At 40.3% G+C, this 22,835-nt stretch overlaps 1 protein-coding gene across 4 annotated transcripts in view; it reads right to left on the minus strand.

The window, feature by feature from the left end:
* The window catches only part of atg5 (ATG5 autophagy related 5 homolog (S. cerevisiae)), a 296,434-nt gene that overhangs the window by 15,539 nt on the left and 258,060 nt on the right, over window positions 1-22,835 (minus strand). For 3 of the 4 annotated variants that reach the window (XM_070885620.1, XM_070885619.1, XM_070885621.1), the window contains one exon: window positions 5,983-8,665. The exons of the other annotated variant lie outside the window; for it this stretch is intronic. In XM_070885620.1, the coding sequence (XP_070741721.1) occupies window positions 8,529-8,665 (137 nt within the window). In that variant the 3' untranslated portion in view covers window positions 5,983-8,528. Of the gene's footprint in view, window positions 1-5,982; window positions 8,666-22,835 lie in introns of those variants that run through there. 4 annotated transcript variants of the gene reach the window in all.

The raw sequence follows: 22,835 nt of genomic DNA on the forward strand, positions 1-22,835 counted from the left end.
GTACAGCAAGTGATCAGGAAGGTCAATGGAATATTGGCCTTTATTGCAAAGGGGATGGAGGATAAAAGCAGGGAAGTCTTGCTACAGCTATACAGGGTATTAGTGAGGCCACACCTGGAATACTGCATACAGTTTTGGTTTCCATATTTAAGGAAGGATATACTTGCTTTGGAGGCAGTTCAGACGGTTCACTAGGTTGATTCCAAAGATGAGGGTGTTGACATGAGGAAAGTTGAGTAGGTTGGACCTCTACTCATTGGAATTCAGAAGAATGAGAGGTGATCTTATCGAAACGTATAAGATTATGAGGGGGGCCTGACAAGGTGGATGCAGAGAGGATGCTTCCATTGATAGGGGACACTAATAGTGGGCATAATCTTAGAATAAGAGGCTGCCCATTTAAAACTGAGATGAGGAGGATTTTCTTCTCTGAGGGTTGTAAATCTGTGGAATTCGCTGCCTCACCGAGAGCTGTGGAAGTTGGGTCATTGAATACATTTAAGACAGAGATAGACAGTTTCTTAACTGATGAGGGAATAAGGGGTTAGGGGGAGCTGGCAGGGAAGTGGACCCGAGTCCATGATCGGATCAGCCATGATCGTATTAAATGGTGGAGCAGGCTCGAGGGGCCATATGGCCTACTCCTGCTCCTATTTCTTATGTTCTTATGTAACCTGTTCCATTATCTTACAGCATAGTTTCATTTTGGAACTCAATCATTCAGGGATACATCACTTTTTTTTGGAAGCTGGGCCCAAATAATTGTGACAGTCATCAAATGTCCAGATAGGTTATTATTAACCCACCGCAGCAGAGAGGATATGCTAGGATGCAATAATATACTACTGTGGCTGGATGTGTAAACCCAGGTGGCTTGAACAGTCACAATATTTATTATATCTTTTTCTGTAGTCTTGGAATTGAGAAATAGTGTTCATGTCAACAGACTGAATTTGGATGAAGAATATTGCAAGGCTGTTTAATGTATTTGAGAAATCCCAGTAGCATCATTTTTTCTTCTCTCCCTTAGACTGGTGCCATGGTCCCTCTCCTGCCTGCTCCATATAATAGCACTGTTTCTTCTAATCTCATTCCTGCAGAGATTATGGAAACATAACTAAAAGACAGGGTTATTCCAGCTTCCCTTGTACTCTGAAACAAGTTAATTGTCTACATTGTTAATAGCCCACTTTCAGACATGAGGCAATGAGAACAGCCCCACCCCCTCCATTCCCTAGTATTCCTCCTAACTCTCTCAATGAGAAGGCAGCCAGACTGCAGCAGCATTATTTAACTGAGGAACCTTGGGTGGCAGAGAAGAATAATATGGGAGAACTTCAAATAGAAGGGAGGACTCCAAAGCATAATGAAAATGATGAGTAACTCAACAGTCAAGACCCATGTCTCTTCAAGATGACCTCATTCGTGTTTACAACTGGGAGGAAGGTCAGAGAAGAATTTTGATTATATGCAGATGAAAAGATAGGGGAGCTTGGCCTCAATTTTTGTCTGATAATATTTCATGAAGCGTTTCGGGGTGTTTTTCTATGTTAAAGGCACTTTGGAAGTTGCTGTTTATATTTTTCCTTCTGATTCATACTCACTTTTGAAGAGAAATACAGAAAAATTACAATCCTTTTTTTTCAAAAATAAAAATTAAAAACATGGAGCTCTAAGAATTAGAAAATACAGATCCAGTTAAGTCGGCCAGTTAGAATTGAAAACTGGGTACGGATTACACTACAGAATATCATTTTAAACTATAGAATGGATCTGTACTCATGACCAATCATAACTGTAAAAATTAATTTGAGGAAAAAATACAGAAAATGAGAATGTGTAATAAAGAGGGATTTTTGACCCAGTGATGACGAAGGAACGGCGATATCTGTCCAAGTATATTTAATTTGATACCATACATTTGATCTGAGAAACTGTGTTACTTCATCAGGACTATTTCAGTGTTGTGCACAAAGCTCCGGCTGGTAAAGTGGTGCACTTTCCTTGTTTCACAGATCAGATCAGCTCGAAACCATCTCTCAAGTGCTGGCCGATTCATCTCTGGTTTGCCTTCACTCTGGACCTCATACTATTTACTCTTTTTCCTCCTTCAATTTCAGCATATCAGCAATCATTGTCCCCAATCCTCCAACATCAACAGGTCATCTACCATCTGCTCTCATGTAGAAAACAACATTTGGAACTAATGTCAAGCGAAATGTTGGACAGACGGCAAACCTGGCGGCTGGCTGATCCCATGTTTCAAATGGCCTCAAGATAAACACATTTCAAACAGCATAAATATTAAATATTGAGTATACTACTGTATTCTAGGAATTCATAAAGAGTGCTTAAAACAATGTGTCACTGCTCTTCCATTGTTTTAATTGGCAAGGGCGGATTGCAATTGAGTCATGCAGTGCAGAAGGCAAATTCACAATGGTTGGCAGTTATGCAATACTTGTCATCTCCCTGGATTTTGAACTTGCCACAAAACAAGTACATTATAATACCTGAGGAACTAAACTAGGTTTTGATAGTCACTTTCCCTTCAATTTTGATTTCCAGTCTACGCTAAATAGCTAATCTCTGTCAATGTGGCATTAGGAGCACAACAATTGATCTCACATGAAGAATGATCACTTGGATAAAATATTGGTGTGAGGTTGCTGCTTATGGAACCATAACTCAACAGTAGTCAGCACCTTCAGAAAAAACAAGTGAGCAAATCCACAGAAAAAACAAGTGAGCAAATCCACAAAAAAAAACATTAAGATACTAGGCTGTTCACTCCAGGAGGTAAGTAGTTGAGAAAGTTTTTACACAAGTATTTTTGGCTAATTATCACACAGATGAGATTGTGATTTTGAACTGTGCGCTTATAGATATGGCTGTCTATACCAAAGAAAATGAAAGTCTCCAACGCAATGAAAGAAAGACTTACATTTCGATAGCACCTTTCACGACCACCGGACGTCTCAAAGGGCTTTACAGCCAATGAAGTACTTCTCAAGTGTAGCTACTGTTGTCATGTGGGAAAGAGTAACTCATCCCTTGACATCATGGACAATAACAAATATTAATCACAATTACAAGTCTGAGGGGTAGGCACTTTTTTGGATTCATCCGACCACGAGACACCTTTAAGTCAATGGGCTTATAATTGAATAGAAACAGGTGTCCACTTGTTATGCATGGTCCTAATGTGCGAAAGCTGGGAGCTATCATACCATACACATCTCCTATACAACTGCTAATGGTTTGGGTATGTTCTCATAATTACTGTCAGTTGATGTACGTCGGGTGTCTTGCACTTCTTAACTATGGATTGAGTCCCACAGGCAGTTATGAGAGATTTTTCAGGGTAGCCTTTACCAGTTCAGAATTGGAGGAGCACCATGTTGGTCAGGCTACTTCTAGAGCTTGTGTGCAGTTCTGGCCACCTAAGTCATAGGAAGGATATTATTACTCTCGAGAAGCGGCAAAGATCATTCAGGTATCAAGAATTTCATTTATAAAGAGTTAAGGAAGTTGGGTTTGTTTTCTTTGGAAAGGCAGCTTAAGTTATCCAATTGAAGGGTTTAAGATTACGAAGGGGATTAATAAATTTTTCAAAACAGTGAACGGTTCAAATGAGAGATAGAAGCTAAACATTAGGAAGTTAGGAATATGAAGAGAAGTCAGAGGAAACTTTTCATCCAAAAGTTAATAGATGTGGAATAAGCTACTGTAGAACAGAACTGGAGGAGACAGTATAGACAATATAGACAGTATATACAAGTGGATACATTTAGAGAGCGAGAAGGAATTGAGAGAAAGACTTCGCAAGCATGCAGGTAAAAGTTCACCGAGGCATACAAAAGCATGGGTCTTACACTAAACATCCGTAAGACAAAGGTTCTCCACCAACCTGACCCCGCCACACAGCATTGCCCCCCGGTCATCAAAATCCTTGGACAACGTGGACCATTTTCCATACCTCGGGAGCCTATCATCAGCAAGGGCAGGCATCGATGACTAGGTCCAACATCGCCTCCAGTGTACCAGCGCAGCCTTTGGTCGCCTGAGGAAGGGTGTTTGAAGACCAGGACCTCAAATCTGGCACCAAGCTTCTGGTCTACAGGTAAGTAGTGATACCCTCCCTCCTATATGGCTCAGAGACGTGGACCATATGCAGCAGACACCTCAAAGCACTGGAGAAGTACCACCAGCGCTGCCTCCGCAAGATCCTGCAAATCCACTGGGTAGATGCACCAACGTCCGTGTTCGCGCTCAGGCCAACATCCCCAACATCGAAGCACTGACCACTTGACCAGCTCCGTTGGGTGGGCCACATCGTCCGCATGACAGACACGAGACTCCCAAAGCAAGCGCTCTACTCGGAATGGATAAGCGATCAGGGAGTAAAGGGTTATGGGGATCTTATTGAATGGCGGAGCAGGCTCAATGGGCCGAATGTTCTAATCCTGCTCCTATTTCTTAAGTTCTTATAGAACCCCTACACGGCAAGTGTGCCCCAGGTGGGCAGAGGAAACACTTCAAGGACATCCTCAAAGCCTCCTTGATAAAGTGCAACATCCCCACCGGCATCTGGGAATCCCTGGCCCAAGATCGCCCCAAGTGGAGGAAAAGCATCCGGGAGGGTGTTAAGCACCTCGCGTCTCATCGCCAAGAGCATGCAGAAATCAAGCGCAGACAGCGGAAGGAGCGTGCAGCAAAGCAGGCTCCCCAACCATCCCTTTCTTCAACCAGTGTCTGTCCCACCTGTAACAAAGACTGTAATTCCCATTTGGGACTGAATTCCCGTATTGGACTGTACAGTCACCTGAGAACTCATTTTTAGATTGGAAGCATCTTCCTCGATTTCGAGAAACTGCCTATGATGATGAAGTAAAAGTTGATTTATGAAACAGGACAAGCTGATTTGTCATTTTACTGTTCGCTACAATAGTGACTACACTTCAAAAGTAATCCATTGTTTATAAAATGCTTTGGGGGTGTCCCGAGGACGTGATAAGGCATTCTATAAATACGAGTTCTTTCTTATAGGACTTAATGACCTTTGCTTGTGCCTAAATATTCTTATCCTTGTGCTTTTATCACGCTATTCCAATGGGTTCGCAATTCTGCAAATAATGTAATCACATCTATCTAAGTTGTTCCTGTGAATTAGCCAAGTAGAGAAGTAGCAACTGTGAGGGCTTTGATCATTTCTTTTTCTAACAAAAAGAGGCATCAATCACCTCCAGTGAACAGAAAAAAATATCATATAATGGTTGGCATAGCTATGCAACACTTGCCATCTCCCTGCGTTTTGAACTTACAAAACAGAACGCAGTAAAATGGGTACATTATAACACCTGAAGAACTAAAATTGGTTTTGATAGTCACTTCCCCTTCAATTTTGTCCTTTTCACTCCTCCTCTCTGGAAATACTGGCACATTGTGGTGTACTGTTTGTATGGGCTCCAGCAGACATCTAATATGTCACCTGGATGTCTATTCTTGCGCTACTATAAGACAGGAAACATTAGCTGCCTATTCAACTATTTGTGGGGGGGGGGGGGGGGGCGGGGGGTCACAGCAAAGTCCATGCGTGTGCTAGCGTTTATGATTTAACAGCACCCCATAATAAAAAGCCTGCCTGAGGGCAACTATAGTCTTATGTAAAAACTGGCTTTTACTCAAGTCTGTTCTGTAAAGCTCTATTTTCAAACTATCAAATGAAACTTCACGTTATATTTAACCACTGAACACTCAATTCCTTGCACAAATTCAATTTTAATGGATGTGCAAAAATGTGATTTTGGCAGGATTAAAAATTATATATATTTTAAATTCTTCGCATTTTTGAAAGAAAGCTGGTCAGAATATTATGTAATTAAAAAAAAATGAAATGGTAGTCTACTTAATAGTAGAGAAACATAAAAAAAAATTTTTTTTTAAAGAAAAAACACTAAGAATATGAAATAAAAGACCAGGTTGACTGTTTCATTTTTTATTATCAAAAGAACTTGTCTTGTTGCATAATTAAAACAGATAACAAGAGTACTGAAGTATCACAAGTACTGCATTACATTATTTGGACAGGTGCACCAGACATTAGAAGAAAACTTTCACTGGTTAAATTTGTACAACAGGTGGACAAGCATCTACCGACCTGAAGCTTGACCAGTGCCACAAAGCAAACAAAATATTGCCTGAAGTATTTTCTGTATACAAACCACAAAGGGGCAGTGATAACAAACTAAGCTACATCCCACCAAGAAAAACATTTCATTGTACAGAAAGGTAGAGGCTGTTCATTTTCATTCAGCATATTAAGTCTTTAAACAGTCCCCATTACAATTATTTCAACATGGCAAATTAAAATGCAAAATTGTGCAGTCATCCAGCCTTCTACTCCAAAACCACACAAAAATAACCCATGAAGTGCCATGATGCAAATGATAAATGTCAACATAGTGGCTCTTCTTCCAATGGTAGCACTGGCATGCATGCTGAAATGAAGACTGCAGCCATTCATTTAGCAATGGTAAACTGATGTAGAAGTTTATAGCCCCATGTTAAAGGGCCATGTGAGAGAGGTTTACTACATTTTATGGAGGTGAGCATTTTCACTGCCCATTTGAGAAGCGAATCACAAAAGTGGGGTTAAAAAAAAGAGAACATGCATATAAATTAGCACTTGGTATCAATCATGAGCAGCACTCCCAAATTAGCTTTAAATGTTTTACTAAGATTCCAGGGCTCTTTATTCTGAGAGTAAACAGGGAATCTGTTGACCAGCAATGGCGAGTTTTAGTTCTTTGCTCACTTGTATCACAACTTATAAATCTTCCATACTTATGAAACAGCATAGCCAACAGTAAATATTCAGCTTTTCATTATTTCTTGTAACTAGTTGAAGTTAATTACAGCATTGCAGCAAGCTGATCTTTCACACAGAATTTTTTGAGAACTTGTATTTTTTTTTTAAGGCTAGCAATTGTAATCAATTATTTATTGTACATTGTGTTGGTTCAAATTGGATTTCTGAATGCCAGATTTTCTGACTGTATGTAGTTACAATTTCCTACATGCACAGGCTTTGCGCACTGTAAGCCAGAACCAAAGGCATTAACATTTTGATTTGTAGCAAAAGAAAATATAATAGATATTTTCCACGGCAGAGCTTTATTTAATAATTGGTTCGGTGAAAGCATTTCTTGGCCTTTGATGTGTGATTCCAGGCTTAGTAATAATCATTCACTATTTCCTCCCCCCACTCAAAACCAATTTTTAGCCAAAATGGTTGGATGCAGCTTTGGGAAACAAATTTGGTTCTACTGTAATCATACACTGTAATTTCCTAGGCTGCCTTTATCAGTAACTCAAACCTGTTATCTGCACATCCCATTAAAAACTCCCGTAAAACTAAGGGTATTCCGCAAACAAGGAATCCGCCTATATTTGATCAGAGAATACTTCATAGTCATCTGCACGTGCAAATCATAGATCCTGCGTCTTTTATTTAGAGGAACAGAAAGATGCCTAAAATACATGATTCTGACAAAAATCTGGAGTGTGTGCACTCATTGAAATGCAAAAACATGCTTGAAAATGGTATACAGTCTGATAATTGCAGATAAGAATTTTTCATTCCCATTATCTATAAATACAAAACAAATGTCATATGAATATATTTAAAAATACCAAATTTGCATCTAGTTCATAACCATGAATGCAAACAATTGTATTAAACAAAAATGTTTGATTTTAAGTTGGGCACCCTCTAATGCATAAAAATGTGGGATGATTTTAACAGATATAATCCCCAATAACTGGAATATACAGTTCACAGTAGCGTTTACAGTCTGCCACTAGAACTTGGAGGATAGCAAGGAGAAGGAAGGTGGAGGGAAGAGGAAGGAATGGGAGAAGGAGAGTGGAAGAGGGAGAGGGGAAAGTGTGTTTGGAAGAGATAGAGGGGAAGGGGGGGGGGGGGCGGGGGAAAGAGAGTCAAGGAGGGGGATAGAGCGAGGGAGAGAGAAAACTTTGAACCATTTCTGTAAAACTTTTGCCAGCATCATTACAAAGAATGCTATGTGTTTTCCTGTGACGAGCACAATCCTTTGGAAAGTATAAACTTGTTTCTTTCCATTTTCTCATTCTACAATTCGGTCATGGTCACTTTTGGAAATACCCCTGTTTATGTGTTAATCAGAAGGACAAATCAAGCACTACATGTTTCCACTGTTTGGCTCCTTAGAAAATATCACATTAGCATCTTACAAGAAACATGATACAAGTGGTCTTGAGAAGTTTTCATGTCGCAAGTGAGGTTTTATGACGACAGCAGAATTATAGTAGTGAGGCAAACTAGGACCAGCCCCTTATCTGGCTGTAGGATCTCTTCCTGTTTGGCTTGCAGCAGTGAGTATTTCTGGTCAAGTTGCTTCTGACGGGCTCTATGGAAGTGGAAGATAGAACTGCTCTGGCAAGTCCAGTCAGGGTGGTTTGCTTTTCTGTTTGAGCTGCCTGCTTCCTCAGTCTCTCGGCAAAGGAATGATACTAATGTGCAGGAAATTGTCTGGGTAGCTCAGATGCTCACTGAGCCACTGCAATGGTGTCTCCAGCATTGGTTCAATCCCATGAATTACCACTTGATATTGCTTCTCCACATCTAGTTCAAACACAAACAAAATCAAGTTACATACATACATAGTTATATGTAAATATCTAATTTTACAAAAATACAGAATAACTCCTAAGTGAATACTATCCATAATAATGTATGTTTATATGAGAAAACTGATGCATTAGTACAGTAATCTGGATATGGCAGCACTGAGTCTAAGTATGTCCTTAGATTACACACTTCTAATTTCAGGATTAGGCTTCAGATTTCAGTATGCATTACACATTGAAAATGTAAGCTTTGTTGTTAAAGTACATTATTGCAGGTTAATTTGCAAAGCATAACATACAAAAGTACATGTACATCATCGTAGACTTTTAAACAAACCACTTCCTACCTAGACCTGGCATTGTCTAGTTTTATCTCTGAACTCTCCACAGTATAACTTTGTACTATGCAGCTCAATAAGTTTATTTTAAAACTTGGTTTGCATTTAAAATGTTGATCAAAGCAAATTGGTCAGGGTAGCCTTGAGGAAGTGTTCATAGAGTGCATAAGGGCAGAGTTCCTTGAGCAATATATAACGGAACCAACCAGGGGGCAGGCTATCTTCGATCTGGTCCTGTGTAACGAGACATGATTAATAAACAATCTCCTAGTAAATCTTGGAATGAGTGATCCTGGCATGGTTGAATTTCAAATTCAGATGGAGGGTGAGAAAGTGGATCTCAAACCAGCGTACTAAGCTTAAATAAAGGAGACTATGAAGGTATGAGGGCTGAGTTGGCTAAAATGGATTGGGAAAATAGATTAAAGTGTAGGTCGGTTGATGAACAGTGGTGTACATTTAAGAAGATATTTCACAACTCTCAAGGAAAATATATTCCATGAGGAGGAAAGGGTGTAAAAGAAAAGATTGCCATTCGTGGCTAACTAAAGAAATAAAGGACGGTATCCAATTAAAAACAAGGACATACAAAGTGGCCAAAACTAGTGGGAGGACAGAAGATTGGGAAGCTTTTAAAAGTCAGCAAAGAATGACTAAAAAAACGATTAAGAAAGGGAAGATAGACTATGAAAGTAAACTAGCACAAAATATAAAAACAGATAGCAAGAGTTTCTATAGGTATAGAAAAAGGAAAAGAGTGGCTAAAGTAAATGTTGGTCTCTTAGAGGACGAGACCGGGGAATTAGTAATGGCAGAAACTCTGAACAAATATTTTGTATCAGTCTTTACAGTAGAGGACAATATCCTAAAGTATTCAACAGTGGATACTTTACACTATGGGGGGGGGATCACAATCACAATCACTAAGGAGGTGGTACTCAGTAAGATAATGGGACTAAAGGCAGATAAATCCCCTAAACCTGATGGCTTGCATCCTGGAGTCTTAAGAGAAGTAGCGACAGGGATAGTGGATGCATTGGTTGTAACTTACCAAGATAACGTCCCAGCAGATTGGAAAACTGCAAATGTAACGCCCCTATTTAAAAAAGGAGGCAGACAAAAAGCAGGGAACCATAGACCAGTTAGCCTAACATCTGTGGTTGGGAAGATGTTGGAGTCCATTATTAAAGAAGCAGTAGCAGGACATTTGGAAAAGCAAAAATCGGTCAGGCAGAGTCAGCATGGATTTATGAAGGGGAAGTCATGTTTGACAAATTTGCTGGAATTCTTTGTAACGAACAGGGTGGATAAAGGGGAACCAGTGGATGTGATGTATTTGGATTTCCAGAAGCCACATAAAAGGTTACTGCACAAGATAAAAGTTCACGGGGTTGGGGGTGATATATTAGCATGGATAGAGGATTGGCTAACTAACAGAAATGAGAGAGTAGGAATAAATAGTTAATTCTCGGGTTGGCAATCAGTAACTAGTGGGGTGCTGCAGGCATCAGTGCTGGGACCCCAACTATTTACAATCGATATTAACGACTTGGAAGAAAGGACCTAGTGTAACGTAGCCAAGTTTGCTGACGATACAAAGACGGGAGGAAAAGAAATGTGTGAGGAGGACACACAAAATCCGCAAAAGGACATAAGACAGGCTAAGTGAGTGGGCAAAAATTTGGCAGATGGAGTATAATGTTGGAAAATGTGAGGTCATGTACTTTGGCAGAAAAAAATCAAAGGACAAGTTATTATTTAAATGGAGAAAAATTGCAAAGTGCTGCAGTACATTGGACCTGGGGTACTTCTGCATGAAACACAAAAGGTTAGTATGCAGGCACAGCAAATGATCAGGAAGGCCAATGGAATCTTGACTTTTATTGCAAAGGGGATGGAGTATAAAAGCAGGGAAGCCTTGCTACAGTTATACAGGGTATTGCTGAGGCTAGACCTGGAATACTGCACAGTTTTGGTTTCCATAATTTCAAAAGGATATACTTGAAGCAGTTCAGAGAAGGTTCACTAGGTTGATTCTGGAGATGAGGGGGTTGACTTATGAGGAAAGGTTGAGTAGGTTGGGCCTCTACTCATTGGAATTCAGAAGAATGAGGGGTGATGTTATCGAAACGTATTAGATTATGAGGGGGCTTGACAAGGTGGATGCAGAGAGGATGTTTGATAGGGGAGACTAGAACTAGGGGGCATAATCTTAGAATAAGCGGCTGCCCATTTAAAACTGAGATGAGGAGGAATTTCTTCTCTCAGAGGGTTGTAAATCTGTGAAATTCACTGCCTCAGAGAGCTGTGGAAGCTGGGACATTGAATACATTTAAGACAGAGATAGACAGTTTCTTAACCGATAAGGGATTAAGGGGTTATGGGGAGCAGGCAGGGAAATGGACCTGAGTCCATGATCGGATCGTATTAAATGGCGGAGCAGGCTCGAGGGGCCGTATGGCCTAATCCTGCTCCTATTTATGTTATACAACTGCCAAGTAATGTTAGAAAAGTGATGGTGGTAATACTTGGTGCAAAGTCCACACTGAGCTTACATGCACATGTGTAAGTCAAAACTGTAATGTACAAGGACAACTAGATATGTCAACCATTTCAATTCAATCAGTGTCAGAAGATGGTCCGTTTGGGTGGGTATAGGGGAACCACAAGCTCTCCATTGCTTAAACATGGGAACATTAACAAATTGAACGTGCAGACAACTACTCACAGTAGATGAGACTTGCAAAAAATGCTTTAACTTACATTTTCTCCAGAATTAGTGGGAAATTGAAAACAGAATACCAGACAAGCTATACAGCTGTGTTAAAAGTCTGGACAGTTTTGTTTGGGTTCTGACAAATGCTTAACCTTTATTCTATTCATCAGTAAAAATCTATTTAATTGAATCCATCTACATGAAAAACCACAGGCTGACGTCTGTAGCCCATACATCACGGTGAAAGATTTTGCCATGGCAATTGCAGTAATAGCCAGTGGGTCAGGTCAAAGAGGATTAACCAAGTCAGGATACACCAAAGAGAGACATCAAACACTCATTTTAAAAGGGCAATTAATCTTGAAAGAAAACTTGGCCTAATGTTTCCTGGTGAATGAGATCTCAATCTTACGAGCAATACATGATGTAGCAGTAAAACAAATATATATACACAAGGTTCAAGAGCTTTCATCCTGTGATAGCGAACAAACGGAGTGTTGTTTATCATAAAAACGCAAATCCACAAAGGAGTACACATTAAGCAAATTTGTATCAAATTTTACAGGGATAGTCGAAGTGCAGGCCTGCATACAGAATTGATTAAAAATAAATCAAATGCCACTTTCTCTTTTCTTCTCTACCCCAATTCTTTCAAAAGGTCAAACATTTTGAAGGCCGTGTTATCCCAGATGTCTTTCAGGTTGCTATTGGATCAGCAAAGGCCAATTCTGATTAGTGACCATCTTTTTTTGATGTCATGTCCACAGTACACAACACATGGAGAAAAATAAGACTTTGTGAGGTTTCTGATCAGCATTCATGCCATCAGGTTGAATTGTTTGCCAAACATGATTACAGGCAAGAAAATACATAAATACATACAAACACCTGGCCCAAATGACCATCCTTCATGTGCACACCTAGATGGGATAATGGGAGGCTAATCGATTGTATGGGGTATCACAGCCACGCTTGATCCTATCCTCATCTGACATTTATGTATGCAGCAATTAAGAGCTGGAACATTGACTGAATGTTCCCTTGCTAATCCAGAGGAATGAGGTCAATTCTAACACTTGCCATCACCCTGGATAAGACCAGTTAACTCAGCATAGACCAGGGTTCAAATCTGGAACTTTCCTGATCTGTATGGCTCAGGTATTCACTACCTCAACCAGCTGGCTCAAGAAAAGACCCCCAAACATTATTGGATTTAGAGAGAACAAATTATTTTTGAAATCCACCTTGGACCACTGGGTTGTGGAGGTGGAGTTGCAAGGAATTAACGTATACAGCTGTACAAGGGAAAATCCAGAAAGTTCTTTAACTTCCATCTCTCTCCCACTTGTCAAAGTGCTATTGCAATTGCTGAATTGTGTCATTGTTACCAGTTATTATTCAATATACCCTGTTCTATGTACATAACCATCTATGGAGTTTTGTCCAGATGTTGTTCTGTAATCAGCGTACTAAGCTTAAATAAAGGAGACTATGAAGGTATGAGGGCTGAGTTGGCTAAAGTGGACTGGGAAAATAGATTAAAGTGTAGGATGGTGTACATTTAAGGCGATATTTCACAATTCTCAAGAAAAATATATTCCAGTGAGGAGGAAAGGACGCAAGAAAAAAGATAGCCATCCTGGTTAACTAGAGAAATAAAGGACGGTATCCAATTAACAAGGGCATACAATGTGGCCAAAACTAGTGTGAGGACTGAAGATTGGGAAGTGTTTAAAAGCCAACAAAGAATGACTAAAAAAAATGATTAAGAAAGGGAAGATAGACTATGAAAGTAAACTAGCACAAAATATAACTGCAAATGTAACGCCCCTATTTAAAACGATAAGGGAATAAGGGGTTATGGAGAGCGGGCAGGGAAGTGGACCTGAGTCCATGATCGGATCAGCCATGATCGTATTAAATGGCAGAGCAGGCTCGAGGGGCCGTATAGCTGACCCCTGCTCCTATTTCTTCTGTTCTTATCAGATGCTTACGTCTTCATAATTGGCAACAGCACAAAATTAGTCTAGTCAGTGGGGAGAGGCAGAGAACTCCTATATAACATATAAATATAGATATAAATATAAAATCCAGCACAAAAAGTTAAAAAAAAAAAATGATTTCTCTTATGTTTGAACTATTACATTTATTCAATGATGGTTTTCACATTTAACATGGGATTTAGAAACAATTTATATTTATACAACAGAAATAGTGTTTCGCTGAAAAAGGACAGTTGGTGAAACACAGAAACATAGAAACATAGAAAATAGGTGCAGGAGTAGGCCATTCGGCCCTTCGAGCCTGCACTGCCATTCAATGAGTTCATGGCTGAACAGATGTTCAAAAATTTAAGGCAAGTGGTGTACAGAATTTAGAAATATCTTGTACAAATGACCTAGATTGGAAGGGAAGAGAGAATGGAGGGTGGAATGCAGCTCACTGATTAGATTCATTTGAGTTATTTGGAGTGGCTTCGGTGCTGATGCATTTCTCTGGAGCTGAATTTTTTGTTTAATCTGTGTAAAGTTAAGCCCATTAGTGATATTGCACCAATGTTCATTTAGCTGTAAACATGATAATTGATTAGGGAAAAGATATAAATCATACCAAAGAGTAGTGTAAATAGGTTCAGAACAAAACCCGACATCCAGTGTGTAAACATCAGAAACTGCCAACTCAACAAAAGAAAAGAAAATTAATACCATGGGAAACCCTTTGAAAAGAATTGGCAGGAAGCCCAGCCAGTAGCCATGGACTATTTTTATTTTAAACCAAATGCACTTGCTGATATCAGGAACCCAGCGTTAGAAATGTCACTGGCTCGGTCAGACACAATTGTAGGAATGGATATGAAGTACTGACAACTATGCATCCTGGTCACGAGCTAAGCAGTTCAAATTCAGAGTAAAGAACTGAAAAAAACTGCAAGATGAGGATCTGGTAACCAGACCAGTTGGAAGAATACGGTTGGTTGGTAGGTCAGCCAGTGAAAATGGCAAATGAAGACCTTGCACATGGAGTAGAGCAGGTCAAAGATGAATTCAAAGTCAGGAAGGAATAAACAAATAAACAAACTTTTAAGCAAAGTTAATGTTTCAGGTTGACGACCTTTCACCAGAACTGGAAAAAGCTGGAGATGTAATAGGTTTTAAGTAAGTACAGAGACAGGGAAAGGGAGGAGGGGAAGAAAGAACAAAAGAGTAGGTTCTGTCCTCCCCTCCCCTTTAAGCACTTAATTGGCTGTGCAGCTCTTTGGTATATCCGAAGGACATGGAAGCAGCTGTAAAAAAATGCTAATTATTCCTTCCTTGCTCTGTGACAAGCTTCCATGCAGAAAATTGGAAAAAGTCCATGGAGGACCTGACAAAGATACCAAAAATTCTTAAGGTTTCACCACGGAACAGTTGTCACCTTGGTCCTCATCAACATCATAATCATTTTGTGTTGCTTTCTAGTGCATGGTTAACAGAGATATCATCAGCCGGTAGGAGGTGAGAACAGGATAATAGTCTACGGTGGGATGGTCCATAGATGGGATCATGCATAACATATTTGTTGCCTTTGATAAGAGGCGATTAATAAAACCTTGATGATTGGGGTAGTTTACGCTCATATCCCTCCGTTCTCGAGGATGATATACCATTCACTCCTGTAGCTCAGTTATTGCACCAGTTGCAACTTCAGTTAATCTACAAAGCTTATTGGGGAGGGGAAATGAAAGCTCAGAACGAGTAGCTACAGAAAAATATTCAATTTGAAAAAATTGAGGGTCACAAGGCGCGGCACGGTGGCCCCGACCTGCAAGGACCATCAGCAGGTCGACGCTTTCAAAGAAGCAGTGTGCGGCCCAACCCGGCATTCGGCGCGGCGACCCTGACCTACTTCACTTCAAGGTACAGCGTGTGCTGTACCTTGGTGAATCGCTGTGAAGAGAGCGACTAGATTGGACGTCACCAAGGTCCAGGTCGGTGATTGGAGCGTGGGCAGGTACAGCAGGAGTGGCATGGTTGGGCGCAGGAGCAGCGAGTGATTGGGGCCCAGAAGAGATGAGGGCCCAGGGGCAGCACTGGCCCGCCCACATTGCAATATGTGTGCTCACTAAGTCTGTGCAGCAGAGCTGGTCTCCAGTCGTCTTGGTTAATCCTTCAAGATGTAATTCGGGATCTGGAATATTAGGTCCTTCATTGAAACACCTGTGAACTCATCCCTTTTTGGCGTGGAAGCAAGTCATCGATACAAGGGACCGCCTATGATGATGATGATGTTACAATTTACTCGGAAACTGATTATAATTGAAGTATTCTATATATATGTTTGGATCAGAGCCATTTATGTGTGGTGAGTAGCCTGTGGTGAAGTTCCAAGCTTTCCTTTGTCACGACCAAATGATGATTTAGGTTGTGGTAACTATTAAGTATGTGAATAATATTTTAACTGATGCTTTTTTCTTCCCTCTCCTCTACTATAGTACGAAATAAATAGTGTGATAACAGTCTAAAATATTGTGGCATGATTATTATTCCAGTAAGGATATGCCAAACTCAAGTGTAAAACACTTTGCCTCTTGAATTTTATCATAAATGACTCCATGGTTGAAAAGCAACCCGTGAATTTATCACACAATCAATCCTGAATGTCTAAACATGGAAATCCAAGTAGATAAATTAGACTCGCAAGGCAAGTAAAATAAAATCCTATCTAAATGAGCAGCCTCGAGAAAGAACTCAGCTTTGTTTAAAATAAACTTATCCTGCAACTTCCATGTGAAGACATCTGCGGTGTATGGCACATAATCTTTAGAAATTAGGTTTCTAAAAGATATTTCTAAAGATCACTGATGGGAAATTCCATAAGAGAATAACTGAATATGAAAAAATTGAGATTGGATAAATGAGACTTAACTTTTACTCAAGACTGTGATAAGAACTGAAAAATAGTGATGATAAGTTACAAACTCTGCAAGAGACAAACCAGAATGGATGGCAGATGAAGGAACAATAAGTAAAGTACAATTCTTAGGATGAGTATTTAATCTATTGTCCGTGGCTGTCCTTCTCTTTTAGGACATAAGAAATAGGAGCAAGAGTAGGCCATACGGCCTCTTTTCTACACCCCTCACTCTACTCATCCCCAGAGATGTAATGTGCAGTTTATCACCTACAAATGATTTCTCAGCAAATCTCTAGCTGGATGTCTCTACCTGGACTGTAGCGGTTCAAGGCAGCGGCTCACCACCTTCTTCTTAAGGCCAATAAGGGATGGGCAATAAATGTCCAGGATTAAGCCTTTCCACACAACAAAAACAGAGATAACATGTTGGCTACCAGAGAGCTGCCACCAGCACAAAATTGACACCCCAAAAAACTAAAATAAATCCCTGTGTATTCTGTTATGAACAAATACTAACAATTGATCTAACCCATCCATTACATAAAAGTTGAAATCACTTACATAAGAACATAAGAATTAGGAACAGGAGTAGGCCATCTAGCCCCTCGAGCCTGCTCCGCCATTCAACAAGATCATGGTGGATCTGGCCGTGGACTCAGCTCCACTTACCCGCCCGCTCCCCATAACCCTTAATTCCCTTATTGGTTAAAAATCTATCCAGGTATTATATTAGATCTCCTTGGCATTACTCAGCGAATAAGTTAAGCTTTTTCCAAAGAGATGGATGAAAAGTGCACATTTCCATTGAAAGAATCTGAGAAGAAGTTTTCAGGCTATCTTTTCAGCAACATGGAAGCGATTTTTGATTGGTCCTTGAAAAATATTTTTTTCTTTACAAATAAAGGAAAATGTTACCTCACATACCACAAAATTAACAGTATGCATGCAATACAGAGGAACAACTCTAACTTCATTGTCTATCTGTTTAGGCTGTGGCTTATTTTATAGTGAAGGATATATTTTTAAAATTGATGCGTTCCAGGATGTGGGATTTCGCTGGCAAGGCCTGCATTTATCGCCCATCCCTTACTGCCCTTAAGAAGGAGCTGATGAGCCGCCTTCTTGAACCGCTGCAGTCCATGTGGTGATGGTACTCCCACAGTGCTGCTAAGGAGGGAGTTCCAGGATTTTGACCCAGCGACGATGAAGGAACGGCGATATATTTCCAAGTCAGGATGATGTGTAAATTAGAGGAGAACTTGCAGGTGCTGCCCGTTACTTCTATGTAGTTGAGGTCGTGGGTTTTGGAGGTGCTGTCGAAGAGGCCTTGGTGAGGTGCTGCTGAGCATTTTATAGGTGGTACACACAAGGCAAGTGGAGAGTATTCTATCACACTCCTGATTTGTGCCTTGTGGATGGTGGAAAGGCTTTGGGGAGTCAGGAGGTGAGACACTTGATGCAGAATACCCAGCCTCTAACCCACTCTTGTTGCACAGTGTTTATGTGGCTGGTCCAGTTAAGTTTCTGGTCAATTGTGACTCCCAGGATGTTGATGGTGGGGGATTCAGCGATGGTAATGCCATTGAATATCAAGGGGAGGTGGTTAGACTCTCACTTGTTGGAGATGGTCATTACCTGGCACTTAAGTGGCAGGTAACATTTGCGTCACACATCAGCCCAAACCTGAATGTCGTCCAAGTCTTGCTGCATGCAGACATGGGCTGCTTCATTTTCTGAGGAGTTGCGAATGGCACTGAACAAATCAGCAAACATACCCACTTCTGACTTTATAATGGAGGGAAGGTCATTGATGAAGCAGCTGAAGATGGTTGAGCCTGAGAAACTCCTGCAGCGATGTCCTGGGGCTGAAATGATTGACCCCCAACTTCCACAATCATTTTTCTTTGTGCTAGGTATGACTCCAGCCAGTGGAGAGATTTTCCCCTGATTTCCATTGACTTCAATTTTACTAGGGCTCTTTGCTGCCACACTTGTTCACATGCTGCCTTGATGTCAAGAGCAGTCACTCTCACCTCTCGAATTCAGCACTTTTGTCCATGTTTGGATCGAGGCTGTAATGAGGTCTGGAGCAGAGTGGTCCTGGCGGAACCTAAACTGACATTGGTGAGCAGGTTATTGGTAAGTGCCACTTGACAACACTGTCTATGACACCTTCCATCAATTTTTTGAGAGTAGACTGATGGAGCGGTAATTGGCGGATTGAATTTGTCCTGCTTTTTGTGGACAGGACATATCTGGGCAGTTTCCACATTGTCGGATAGATGCCAGTGTTGTAGCTGTACTGGAACAGCTTGACTAGAGGCATGGCTAGTTCTGAAGCACAAGTCTTCAGTACGATAATCGGAATGTTGTCGGGGCCCATAGCCTTTGTTGTATCCAGTGCGCTCAGTCGTTTGATATCACGTGGAGTGAATCGAATTGGCTGAGGACTGGCTTCTGTGATGGTGGGGACCTCAGGAGGTGGCCGATATGGATCATCCATTCGACACTTCGGGCTGAAGATGGTTGCAAATGCTTCAAGCTTTGTCTTTTGCACTTAAATTATAACATTTAGTTTAATCTTTTCTTATTTGTAGCTTTCTTTATCAAATATTTCTGTAAAAGTACTTAGTATATTTAAGCAGAATTTTATTTTACAGAAACACTTCAAATTCAAAACTGTCATTCAGTCCCTTTCTCCAAAAGTAAATAATGGTGCAGTCCTTCTAAACCTTGCAACCTGCTTATGAGGTATGTTGTTTTTAGATGTCCTTGTGCTTACCTTCCCTTGCATTCCTACCTTCCCTACCCCTATAATTATGATTTGTTGCTGTTTCATAAATATGAAATTTGAGCCAAACGCATGACATACTTTGCACATCAAGCGTGATATTTATATAATCCACTCTGTGCCACTGCACATGGCAACTTAGATGCCACAATGTTTTCCAAAGATTGTGTTAAAATATGTAATGCAAATTTTTAAAATTTTACTGTGAAGTTGTCTCCCTTTAAGACCACAAGGTCCAATTGTTAAGTAAACAGAACCTCAGATCTTTTGAAACAATTTTTGTTTAGTCAGAGAACTTTATAAATTGGAACTTTTTTGGCGATTTCACATTCTAGATGTGAAGCATTTTAAGGTTGTTTTGTACCTGTAACATCAAGCGACATCTGAATATATGTACTTTTTCATCATATTAAAGATTTGTTTGAGTATGTCTTGCAGTATTGCCCACAATAAGTTGAATATATTGTTTTTTTAAAGGACAAGAGTACTATACAATGTAATACACAATTTTTATTCTTCTGGGAGGGTAGGGCTGGGTCCTGTTAAGAGTAGAATGTTGAATTGTTAAATAAACAGCCACAAATCAATCATGTTGTTTACTGATGGAAATATTTAAATTTCAGGCTGCAGGCGAGAATCAACCAGCATTAAAGTGTGATTGCTAAATTCAATCCAAGCCTGTAGACATTATGACTTCTGTATCAATGCATTTTCTGTTGCTTTGCGTGTGGCAATCAATTTGCTCTTAAATACTTTTTTTTTGGAGTGAGACAAAAGATTTACATATAGACAGTTATGATGAACAAAATGATTGTTACAAAATCATTGGTGGGGACGTTCGCTAATGATTGCACAGTGTTGAGATCCATTCGCAACTTTTCAGAGAATGAAGCAGTCCATGCTCGAATGCACAGCCTGGACGACATTCAGGCTTGGGCTAATAAGTGGCAACTAATATTCGCACCACACAAATGCCAGGCAATGACCATCTCCAAAAAGACAGAGTCTAACCACCACCACTACCATGGAGTGTTTCACCTCCTGCCTCTCCAAGGTTTTTGCGCCATTTACAAGGCACAAGTCAGGAGTGTGATGGGATACTCTCCACTTGCCTGGATGAGAGCAGCTACAACAACACAAGATGTTTGACACCATCCAGGACAAAACAGCTCATTTGATTGGCACACCATCCACCACCTTAAACATTCACTCCCTCCACCACCGGTGCACCGTGGCTGCAGTGTGTACCATCTACAAGATGCACTGCAGGAACTTGCCAAGGATTCTTCCAAATCTGCGACCGCTACCATCTAGAATGACAAGGGCAGCACCTGCAAGTTCCCCTCCAAGTTACACACCATCCTGACTTGGGAATATATCGCCATTCCTTCATCATCATGGAGTCAAAATCCTAGAACTTCCTCCCTAACAGCACCGTAGGAGTTCACCTCACGGACTGCAGCAGTTCAAGGCAGCGGCTCACCACCACCTTCTCCAGGGCAATTGGCGATGGGCAATAAATGCTGGCCTTCCAGCGACGCCCACATCCCAGGAACGAATAAATAAAAACAAGCAACAGCAATCTACTGAAAAAGTCAAACCAACAAAGCAACATGAATAATGTAACTACACTAAAACAAACCAGCACAAGTCAGTAAACCTGCGATACATTCTGGGAGTTAGCTGTTGCACTTCCAAAACAGAAAAACTTTCTATGATCTCAGAAATAGCCTACTTTATCAGAAAAGTTCTACTGTAAAAGTGAATTTGTTTTGGGCTTCACAACTGAACTTCCAATTATTTGTTTGCATACTATGTGGTGTCTGCTGTTTTATTTCTACTGTGAATCCATTTGGAGGAACAGCGATTACTCTTTACAGGAAAGCACTGAACACAGTAGTAATTGTAAAGAAATGATGTGAGTGATATGGTTCGTCTGTTCCAGTGTTCACCTACACCATTAAATAATCTCTATGGTATTGCACAACAGAGCCATCGGTAGGTATGTTTTGCTAATACTGAGATCAGTGGAGATACTACAGATATAATGTCTTATATTATATTAATAAAGCCATTAATATCTCCATCCACAAAACAATGCCTTTGACTGCCAACCAATTCAATGTTTGGTTTACTCATTAACATACAGAAATTGTTACAGGACAGTAAATGATGTCAGGCAGGGCTGGATGCTGAGGTAACATTGGAAGATTTGAATTACTGAGTAATGTGGGTATAATTTCCCTGAAAGAATTTCAATCTTTATTTTATGTTTCCTTAAAGTTATTTTGCTTCTTACCCTATTATTTCTTCTGAAACTTGAATACTGTATTCAGTTTTTCCATTCACTGTACTTTTCCATTACTTCTTTCTATTACTATTTATTCTTAACTTGAAAAATTAATGATCCTATTGTCTCTTCCCTTTGTTAAATGCTCTCTTTAGAGCTCCTCTGATGGCTCACTTGGTAAAGGCTACGAGTAATTGAGTCATACAGACCAGAAGATTCCAGATTTAATTTCTAGTCTGTGCTCAGTGAACTGATCTTAGTCAAGGTGGCAGTAGGGGTCGTGCAATCGGCTTCAGCACCCATGACCCAATGGCCTCCTTCTGCACTCTAAGATTCTATGAAGGAAGACACATAACTCATGATCAGAGATATACTTTTTTCCCCCTCAGTGTCCCTGAAACTCCTTGAAGTTGGAGGCACTCATCGTATTTCCTACAGTCTATGTCGAACACTTTCATGAACTATGTCAAGTGGTTCTCAAAAGAATTTTTAAAACTTGGAGCGGGGGTTTACATTCCATTCAAAATGTTGAGTCCTACGAGTAGGGATTAACAATTTTTCTGTACAAGTAGGAAATGCAGTATCTCATATGCACAACATTATACAAAATGTAACAAAAGTATGCTTTGGAATTTTCTTTTTAATTGTGCAGTGGAGAATAGCAGCCCAGAATACAAAGTTGTTACAGTAATCTGTGGTCAGTCAATGAGGACAGAGTGAAGGAGTGTGGATCCACATTTGTTACTAGGACTTGACTGGAATTGGGAGGTTTGTTTGATTTGACTTTATCTGTTTTGTCGATTGGCTGTGTCATGCCTGCGCATTTGGTTTGCAAGCATTTATTACCTCAAAACTTTTTTCTCTTAGCCTGAAGGCCGTGACTTATGCTGTGCTACATTTTCCTGGGTGGTAATAGTCTTCAAACAGCATGCCCAATAGTTATTCTTCATAAATATGACTTGAACTGTGATTGCCAGTTGGCCACTCAAAGGGGTCACACCATTACTGTGAATGCTTTTCACCCAACACTTCCAGAAGAGTGATTGGTCAGCAACCAGGAGTGGGAATTCTGGCTAATTTTTTCCATCCCTTGGTCTGGAAAAGCAAATCGTCAGCATAGATTATAAATTCAAACTC

The sequence above is a fragment of the Pristiophorus japonicus genome, chromosome 7, assembly GCF_044704955.1.
Source record: "Pristiophorus japonicus isolate sPriJap1 chromosome 7, sPriJap1.hap1, whole genome shotgun sequence".
In the NCBI taxonomy this organism is placed as follows: domain Eukaryota; kingdom Metazoa; phylum Chordata; class Chondrichthyes; family Pristiophoridae; genus Pristiophorus; species Pristiophorus japonicus.